The following is a 10651-nucleotide window of genomic DNA, read 5'->3' as shown; positions in this document are numbered from 1 at the left end:
CCACTGGTGTTTAATATCAAGAGTCTCATGCAGTCCCTTCCTCAGTTGCGAATTGCTCATATGTGCAGGGAAGCCAACTCATTAGACAATTGCCTCTCCAAAATTGCTGCTCTCGGAAATCAGGATTTTTAAGTGTTCCATAATCCTCGGAAAGAGGTTTCTCCTTTCTTAGATAATGATGTAGCTGGTGTGGTTCACACCAGAGCTTTTTTTAGCTAGTTTTTTTGTTAACCACATTCTTTTATATATATATATATATATATATATATATATATATATATATACACATATTTATCACATACAACACCTTTGCCTTTCTCCAGTTGAAGCACATTTTCTGAGTCAAAGCAATATTATTGCAAGTGCGACTGTATCATAAAATGAGCGAATAATTTCCAAGGCTGCTTAAGAAGCATCCACAAGCAGGCCACAGTGAGCTAGAGGGAAATGAGGGTGATCCAACTCAATCTATTACCACAAGAAGGAAAAAGCCAAAATAGATTTAGATGTATATAAGAAAAATCTTCCTTTAAAATGGAAAAGAAAAAAGGTTAATCAATTAGAAACTAATAATACTTGAAAATATTTACAAACTACTTATAATAAATTAAATAAATATATGCTCATTAGAAGTTTAATAGCTAGTTTTATGTTCTTTTTTTAAATTAATTTTAGAAAAAAAAAAAAGCAAAATATAAAATTAGAAATAGATTTGTTTGTGTTACGTTTTAACGATGCACGCTGTCCTGATGAAAAAATGAGCTTTTTATCCATTAATTTGCAACTTTGCTTGTAAATTGTTAAAAAAAAAAAAATCATTTCCATACTTTTAATTAATTAATTTTGCTCAATTTCAGGGAGCAGCAAGTTAAGTGTTTGAATCCAAATTTCGATTGCCACTCTATTTTGTACTCAATCAAATAATTATAACCAGCGCGAGTATCGTGTGACTTCTTATTTTATTTCATTTTATATTCTACATAGAGTGTAAAAGAAAGCTCAAGCTAGTTGGCATGGCAGCATAGCATCCTAACAGCCAAGAGCATCACGTTCATAGCTGCTCTCTCAATAAATAAACCCTAGCCGCCAACCATTATCATCTTCGCCTCTGTTTCCCTATGCTTTTCAACAAGACCTTAAGCTCTTTCAAAACAATACCCATAACCCAAATCCACCAAATAAAATCCCAACGCAAAAGAAATTCGATTTTCACTTCTTTTGTTCCAATTTCTTCTCTACCATCTCAAATGGAGCCAGGCAATAATGAAATTACCCATGAGTTTCGTTTCTTTAGGGTTTTCAAAAATGGCCAGCTCCAAATGTTTAACCAAATCCACAAAATTCCGCCATTCAATGACCCGGTTTTGCGAGTCCAGACAAAGGACGTTGTAATCTTAACAGAACCAACCATATCTGCTCGCATTTTCATGCCCGTTGTGCATGACACGACTCGGAAACTCCCTCTTCTATTTCACATCCACGGCGGCGGGTTTTGCTTCGAGTCCGCTTTTTCTTCACCTCATCAGAAGTACCTCACCACCTTAGCTGCCGCAGCTGATGCAATCATTGTTTCGGTAGAGTACGGGCTATTCCCGGATCGGCCCATTCCCGCATGTTACGAAGACTCATGGGTGGGCCTCCAATGGGTAGCAACCCATGTAAATAGAGATGGACCGGAGTCTTGGTTGAATGATCATGTAGATTTTGCACGTGTTTTTATTGGTGGAGATAGTGCTGGAGGCAATATATCTCACAACTTGGCAGTTCGGATCGGGTCACAGGGTTTACCGGGAGTAAATGTGGTTGGGATGGTGTTGGTGCATCCGTATTTTGGTGGAACCAATGATGATAAGATGTGGTTATATATGTGCCCAATCAATGGTGGGTTGGATGATCCTAGGCTGAAACCGAATGCAGAAGATTTGAGCAAGGTTGGGTGTGAGAGAGTTTTGGTGTTTGTTGCAGAGAAAGACCATTTGAATGGAGTGGGCAAGTGGTATTGTGACGAATTGAAGAAAAGTGAGTGGAAAGGAAGCTTAGGCGTTGCGGAGACTAAAGATGAGGGACATTGCTTCCATATTGAGGACTTGACAACTCAAAATTCTTTGGCTCTAATAGAAAGATTTGCATCTTTTATTAAGGAAATTTAGAGATGCATAGCATAGGTAATTATTGTAGAGTTATTGAGTGAACTCCATGATGTAATAAATAGTATATTTAATACTCAGAAAATGTGAGAATCATTGATTTTGAGAAAAAAATTATTGTCAGAGGAATGCATGTGATAAGTTTTAATTCAACTTGGATTTCAATTAATTAAGAAAAAATAAGGTTGAATTAGCCCTCAAAAAAAAAAAAAAAAAGTGCACTTTTTTAAAAAGCTAATTTTATTTCAGAGATCATCTATTGAATTTAAGCGTTTTTATTATTTGCGCTAGTTTTTATGAGTAAAAATAGTTTATTTTTATTATTATAATGAAAGAAATCTTGAATTGTTGTTTCTTGGATCATCAACAAATTCAGCAAACATGGAAATACCGAAATAAGTTAGATGCAATTGACATATTCAGAATTTGTTTTTTTTCTTTAAAAAAAAAAAGGCTCAATAAATATAAAAAATCTAAACTCTCTACCTTTTGTTTAGTTTTGGCTTAATGATTAAAACAAATTCTAATTGTTTGCCTTTGGTTCAATTTTGATCGATTCTTTTAATTTCGTTAATGTATCATAGACTAATTATTTCATATCAATTATAGCCTCCGTCTCCTTTTCATCTCAAAGTTGTTGAAATGGCTGAGTTAAAGAAAAAAATAATTGGCCAAAATTGAAAAAATAAATGAAATTTTAAACCTTTTTTACTTAGCCAAAATATATAAGTTTTGTAATATAATAGAACCACACCCATTAATATACTTATTTAGATTTATTTAATTTTCTCAACTTGATGTTTTTGTTCCCCTACAAAAGACATGTTGACAATCTGGGTACTATGATCAAATTGATCAAATTAATCAAATTCAATTATGTATTTAATATTAGATTTATAATGAATTAGACTTATCTTTAATACAAAATAGCATAAGCCATTTTAATTAGCTCACCCTTCTCATTATATATCATTTATTTAGCTTATATTTATCCGGTGTGAGTTACTCACATACTTCAATAATACATGTCTTTTATTGATGAAATTTACTGATAGAAATATTATGTAAAAAATATCGACTGAATAGCGATTCATTTAGGACTCAATTTACCCACAGACAGGACTTTGTCGCCGAAAGTATGTAGTTAATCAATCACCAATAAAAATTGACAATTTGTGGCACCAATTGTATGAAATGTAGCGCCAATCATTTTTCTGATAGAAAATATTTGGTTGAAAATACTTTCTAATAGATTGTGGCTAGAATATCATCTAATTACTCGTTGTATGTGATTTTCAAATTAAGGAGTTTACCGACAGAAATTAGTAATTCAGTTGGAAATCATTATCGATGTCCTTCCAACATAATATTAACAAATTATTATTTGCGAATGATGTCTTTTACCGATGGAAGTCATGAAATTACTGACTTGAGAGCTATAACTTTTAGAGCATAAAAATACCCAAATCTTCTTCCTCTTCTTCTTCTTCTTCGCGTTATTCTTTCCTTTTTTTTTTTTTTTCCCATTCTCCTTTTGTCTATATTCTTTATGTCTGCTTCCATCCTTTGCCACCACCAAAAAATTGTTAAGTTAAAATAATATGGTCAATGGGTTTGCTAAAATTGAATATCTGGAATTTTGCGAAGGTTGTGTTTTGGGAAAACAAAGTAGGAAATCCTTTCCAGTAGAACAATCTTGGAGGGCTGCTAGTTATCTAGAATAGGTGCATGCTGATTTATATGGACCCATGCATAATGAATCGTTTGGGAAGCCGGTATTTTTTTGAGATCTAAATCTGAAGCTCTTGTTAATTTTAAGATATTAAGGCATTGGTAAAAAATCGAATTGGCAGTCGTATCAAGTGCCTTCGAACTGACAGAGTTAGTGAGTTTATTTCTATTGAATTTAATGTGTTCCATGAAAAATGTGGCATTTGTAGGGAGCTTACTGCACCACATACACTACAACAGAATGGTACTGTTGAATGGAAGAATTAGGCTGTGGCGGAAATGGCTAAAAGCTTACTAAAAGTCGGGCCTTTCGAGTTCTTTTTGGGCTAGAGTAGTTACAATAGCAAGGTATCTTTTGAATATCTCTCCAAGAAGCATTGTTATGCATAAAACGCCACAGTACTAAAACGACGTGTTAGTCACTTCAAAATTCATGGTTATACATCATATGCTTTAGTTAACTTCATCATAAAATTGATAAGAAATCTGAGAAATGCATTTTTATTGACTATAGCCCTTAATCAAAAGCATATAGCTACACAATCCTTTAAGTGCAAAATTATCATTAGTAGAAAAGTGGTGTTTCTTGAAGATGCATAATGGTATTGGGAAGATGCTCAAAAAAATGGCCAAGCTCTAGTATTAGAAGATATGATTATTGATTCATTATCTCTAAATTCAGCAAATTCCTCTCCTATAGCTAGCAACTCTTCTAGTCCAACAAACAACTCTTTAAGTCTAATAAAGCTTTAGTACCTCATCATCTGATGAAACTCCTCTATGGAAATTCAGTCCTTTAATGAAATTTATGAATCTTGTTCTTTTACTTTGTGTTCTTCATATCCAATGTTTTACTACAAAGCAACAAAAAATAATGAAAGAGTGGCAGAATGCTGTGGATGAAGAGATGGTTGCAATCTAGAAAAGTCAGACCTGGAAATTGGTAGCTGTGCCTGAAGGAAAGAAAGCAATTGGGTTTAAATGGGTATTTAGAAATAAGTAGCTAGCCGGTGGAAGCATATAAAAGCATAAGGCCCGACTTGTATCATAGGGGTATACTCGACAACAAGGCATTAATTTTAAGAAAACATTCTCACTAGGTGCCCGCTTTGAAATAGTAAGGGTATTGCTTACTTTAGCTGCTCAATTATCTCTTCCTTTTCTTCAATTTGATGTAAAATATGCTCTCTTGAATGGAGATTTGGAAGAGGAGGTTTATGTTTCTCAACCATAAAGTTATGTTGTAAATGGCCATGAGGTTAAAGTCTTCAAGTTAAGAAAAGCTCTTTATGGCGCAACCTCCGGAGCATGGTATAACAAAATTCACAGCTATTTTCATGAGAATGGATTTGAAAGAAGTAGAATGAGCCCACTTTATTTTTAAAGAACAAAGGAAAAGCTAAGTTTCTTGTCATTTGTCTTTACCTTGATGATATGATTTATTTTGGGTCTAATGAATTTATTTTTGATAACTTCAAGTCCTTAATAATGAAGAGATTTGAAATGGCAGATTTGGGTTTGTTGCAATACTTTTTTAGGCTTGAGGTGAATTAATGTGCAGATGGTATTTTTATTTCGCAACAAAGTATGCAACTGATTTGCTCAACAAGTTCAACATGCAGAATTGCAACAAGGCTTCAACACCAATGAATTCAAATGAGAAATTGCAATTCAAAGGTGGCATAAAGATTACTGATGCGACCTATTGTGGAAACTTGATTGATTGACTGAATTATTTGATACACACTAGACCTGACCTTGCATTTTTAGTTAGTGTCTTATCCAGGTTCATGCATAGCCCAATAAAGCATCACCTTAGAAGAGTTAAAAGGATCCTGAGATACGTTATTGGAACTACCTATTTTAGTTTTTGGTACTCTAAAGTATCAGATTTCAAATTATTTGTATACACTGACAATGATTGGGCAGGCCCCTTGGATAATGAAAAAGTACATTAGGCTATAGCTTTAGCTAGATTCAGGTGTCGTCTCATGGACTTCAAAGAAGCAAGAGGCAGAATATATTTCTGCCACTTTCATAGCCTATTAAGCTATGTGGCTACGAATAATTCTACCAGCCAACAAGAATTTGCAGCAACTCAAGTTTTTTGTGACAACAAAGCTACCGTATTAATGACAAAGAATCCAATATCTCACAGCAGAAAAAAGCACATAGAAACTTGCCATCATTTTATATTTAAGATTGGTACCAGGTGGAGAAATAATGTTTGAGTTTTGTGGTACAAATGACCATGTTGCTGACTTATTACCAAGTCTTTGTCTCAATTCAAACATAATTACTTTCGATAAGACTTAGGTGTGTAGTTTTGAATCGAGGGGGTGTGTTAAAACTGATTCAAAATAGTTAACTAAGTGGGTCAAGTTTCTTCGTATTAGTGGTCAATAAAATATCTAATCCATTTAGCATAATTTTCGTTTTTTAGTTTTTTGTCAATTGCTATGTATAACCTATAAAAGGCTTTGTTTCTTACAGCCTGTTTGGATTGGGGTGTAGAAGAGATAAATAAGGTAAGAAGTGGTAAGCAATGTAAATATCCATGTTTGAAAAGAAGTGAGTCAAAAAGAGGAGTAAGGATAAATAAGGATAAATCTTACCTTCTTTTCTCCTAAAATCTCAATTTTTCTTATATCTCAAACTGGGGCATAAAGAGAGAGATATAAAATTTAAATTAATTTATAACTTAAAATAAGTTTTATCTCCCATCCTTCACCTCTTCCCAAATATAAAAAATATACATTACCGCTCCTTACTTTTAAATTAATATACCTCTTTCCAAACACTACACTTTTATTATTGTAACCCTCCTTTAACCTCCCTCACCTTCTATTAATTACCTTCCCCCACCCCATCCAAACAAAGTGTTAATTTAACGGCTACATCAGCAACATTTTGGATGGTAGACTAAACGATGCCATAGTTTTTTTAAAAAATAAATAAATTGACATTATCAATTGAAAAAATTAAAAAAGTTAGCTCAAATTTTGAAAACGCTCAAAAGTTTCATGATTTATTTAATCATTTAGCTTTAAAATAAATATGTACTTCACATGGAGTGGTTGCCCAATGGAGGAGTGAAGACAATATTTGATCCAAGATCATTAACAAGGGTGTTTAATGAACGAAAAGGAAGCAGAATGTGGTTCAACACAATGGTCGGAATGCATGGGAAGGAGCTAAGTTCAGCCTTAATAGAGATGGAACTGAAATATCTAAAAAGTTTGTGAACAGATGTGAGCTAATTATTAAAGAAGTGGGATGCAAATGATGTCCTTTTTCTTGATAATTTGGCTTTACTTGATGGAAGGAGGCCTTCTTTGCCTCCAAGAAAATTGCTTTTTGCCGCTTGCAAGTAGCTTTATATATATATATATATAGTGACGAAGGAAGAGGGGCCATCCCTGACTTTTATTTTTTATTTATTTATTTTAGAATAAATCAAACTAAAAATTTTATTAAATAGAAACTGTATTCAGATATGGGATTCAGATCAATAGGTTTCTCTATTTTTGTATAGATAGTCTAATAATAAACCAATTATACAAAGAATAAAAAAATATAGTTTCGATTTGAAGTATCTGATCAAGTTAACAGCGCATAATATTTATTTCATAGGGAATCGCTTACTCTACTTAGTAGCGATTTATGGCCACTGTTCACCTTTATGGTCTTTTTATAAATCCGATCTGACTACTTTCAAATTTCTTTCTTCTATTTAAGAGGAGATCTGCTCTTTTTTTTTGCATAATTATCCAAATAATAAAAGGCGCCAGATAAAATCATTATAACGGTAATAACAATAACTCAGAACTAGATCTGAGAACAAAATCTCAATATATTATGAACAATAAAAATGACTCAGAATTAGATCTGAGAACAAAATCCTAATATATAAGGAATAATAAATCTCAATGTTTGAGCGAAAATAACTCAGATGTATATACAAATCTGAAAATTAGTTTTGCAAAAAAATAAATAAAAAAAAAATGGATGACCACCGGTCCCTTGACGAAGAAAAGAGGATTTTTATAAAAACTTAGCTGCATTAAACTCTGATTATTTAAGTTAAAGATTTGAGTTTGATTCGAAATTACAATAACAAGACTTCTTCTTGCTATTTAATTTTAGTTTTTTTTTTTTTTAATTTTAGGTAGGTTTGATTTTGATTTTAATTTTGGGTTTGATTTCCTTTAGAATTCTGAATTCATTGGATAAATATATGATATCTAATTTATTCAAAGAGATGGATATTATATGATAACTCATAATTCTATTTTAATATTTTTTAAAATAATATGAAATTAAATTGGTCAAACTTTAAATTTATACAATGTTGATTTTTTTTTCTTTTTATTATAAATGAGAATATATGATATATTGTCATAATTTCATTTGCTTGATTAAATTTATGATCATTTAGCAAATATTTAAAAATTAAAGAAATGGTTCTTTTAATAATAATTTAAATAAAATTATCGAACAAATTCTATATACAATTAAAATTATTTTTAAAAACTGTGATAAATTATCACTTCATGTAGTTTTATAACATACTCTATGTTTTCATAATACTGCGTCAATATCAATATCAAATTGTATATATATTTTCCATATTTAAATCATTCGTTTTGAGTTTTGAATTTTAAAATACAAATTACAAATACTCCAAATATAATAAAAATAAAAGACATGAACTAACTCACATGACAACTTAAAGACATTACTTTTGCATGATGTAAAATATAAAATATATGTTTGTCCCTCCAAGAAGAAATTATAGTTGTCACAATATACATAAAATAGAGCTAACCGGCAATTTCACCTTGAGCTTTTTGAATAGTTGCAATTGCACTCTAAATCAACCTTTGTATCCTATGCACTCTAAATTTATTAATTAGTTGCAATTATACCCCAATTTTACTTTTAGAGTGAAATTACACCCTAAAAGTGAATTAGAACACCATAAATTTATCAATTTGTTGCAATTTCATCCTAAAAACAAATTAAGGTTAGAATTCTGATTAAAATGATATAAAAATGGACTTCATAACCAATCCAAACTTAGTTAAATGTAAAATGTAACATTCGAATTAAAAGAAAGAATTAATTATTTTGTCTCTTTTATCCTTCAGCTTATTATCTTTCTCCTCTTACAGGAAGCTAAATGATGGCTACTGATAGTGGCAAATGAAATCACCATAATTGTTTTGTCAACCTTGAATTAATATCCAATTCATTATTTTTGCAGCTTAAAATTGGTTCAATTTTAAAATTAAAGACACAATCTTTATTTTTTATATTTATTATATGAATAATTGGGTTTTTGATTTTATTATTTGTTGTTTAAATACTTGGATGCTTATGGAGTCCAGTGTTTTATATTATTATAATCAAAACTTCAATCTTAATTTGCTTTTACGGTACAATTACAACAAATTGATAAGTTCAAGGTGTTGCATTTCACTTTTAGGATAAATTCACCCTAAAAATAAATTAGAGTATAATTTATAGTTCAGAGTGTTCAGAATATAAAAATAAATTTAGAATGAATTGTAAATATTCGACAAGTTGACGTGGAATTGAAGGTTAGACTTAACTATACACATATACAGATATGTGCGTGTTTGTTTGGGCAACAGAATAAATACTACCAATCCATGTACTCATTTCTTCCAGTTAAAAAGAATAAAATATGGAAGTAAAAGATATAGATTGACTACCCTTAATTTGTATTTGCATTTGGGTCTCGATAAATGCATCCTTCATCCTTCAAATGTAAATTAACTATAAATAGACAGAGAGTGTGTGTGTGTTTTGGAAATATAGTCTCGAAGAAAAAACTCAAGTTGATTGCATTATGGCAACTCTGACTTGTTGCACGTGGCAGGCAGCATCAATTTTTTGACCATCGGAATATCATGTAAAAGAAGAGGACGTTTGCGTATGGGAAAATTTGTCTTCTCAGGGCTCTGCAACTCCTTACTATGAGCTCATGACCGTTATGGATAGTATGATACTTCATTTCAATATTTTATTTTCTTGGGTTTTCAATTGTTAGGTTGTTGTGAAGAGGGCACATGAACACATGTCTTGGAATATTGTTTTTTTATTAAACATGTCTTGGAATAACTAATTATCATACCAGTTGAAATTTTTTTTTTTTTATTTCTAAAAATTAACTGGGTGATCCTTAAATATAATTTTATATTTAAAAATTACTCTTCCATTGGTGTTTCTTTCTATTCCGCCTCCATATTTTCTTTTTCTAGTTAGAAAAATTAACAAATTAATAAAATAATTATATAATTGGAAAGTCATAAAATATAGGAATTATTAAAATTAATTTTTTAAAATAAAAATCTTTGCTGACTAAATAATTCGAATTGGACTTTAGTCTATGAGTCCACCAATAGATTAAACTAGTAAAAATAAAAACATTTTAAATATTTTCTTTTACTTTATTGTTTTTGTCCTAGTAAAAGGTGAGAAACACATTACTTTATTGTTTTTTCCTAGTAAAAGGTTAGAAACACAGTTGTTTCAACAAAAATTTATTTTTTATTAATTTAATCGGTAAATAGTTGAGCTAGTTTAGGCAAGTCAATTCTAAATGATTCATATAAATTGATAAGAATAGCATCTTAAGACTATAGTTGCAAAATACAATTATTTATTTGAAAGATAAGAACAACTTGTGCAATAACTCATTGAACAAGAAATTCTGATGAACCTCAAAAAAAGTGCACAAGAACAAG

The 10651-nt window shown here is 31.0% G+C and overlaps 1 protein-coding gene across 1 annotated transcript; it reads left to right on the top strand.

Moving 5' to 3' along the window:
• The first annotated feature begins 899 nt into the window (after positions 1-899).
• Positions 900-2307, top strand: LOC105645337 (putative carboxylesterase 1). Its single transcript, XM_012230912.4, has one exon. It carries the CDS (start codon positions 1119-1121, stop codon positions 2148-2150), a length of 1032 nt encoding a protein of 343 aa, XP_012086302.1. The 5' UTR covers positions 900-1118; the 3' UTR covers positions 2151-2307.
• The last annotated feature ends 8344 nt before the right edge of the window (positions 2308-10651 follow it).

Source organism: Jatropha curcas, chromosome 6 (genome assembly GCF_041381405.1).
Source record: "Jatropha curcas cultivar XTBG-Jc1 chromosome 6, XTBG_Jcur_1.0, whole genome shotgun sequence".
NCBI classification, from domain to species: Eukaryota; Viridiplantae; Streptophyta; class Magnoliopsida; order Malpighiales; family Euphorbiaceae; genus Jatropha; species Jatropha curcas.
This window is presented reverse-complemented; position numbering and strand designations above follow the sequence as displayed.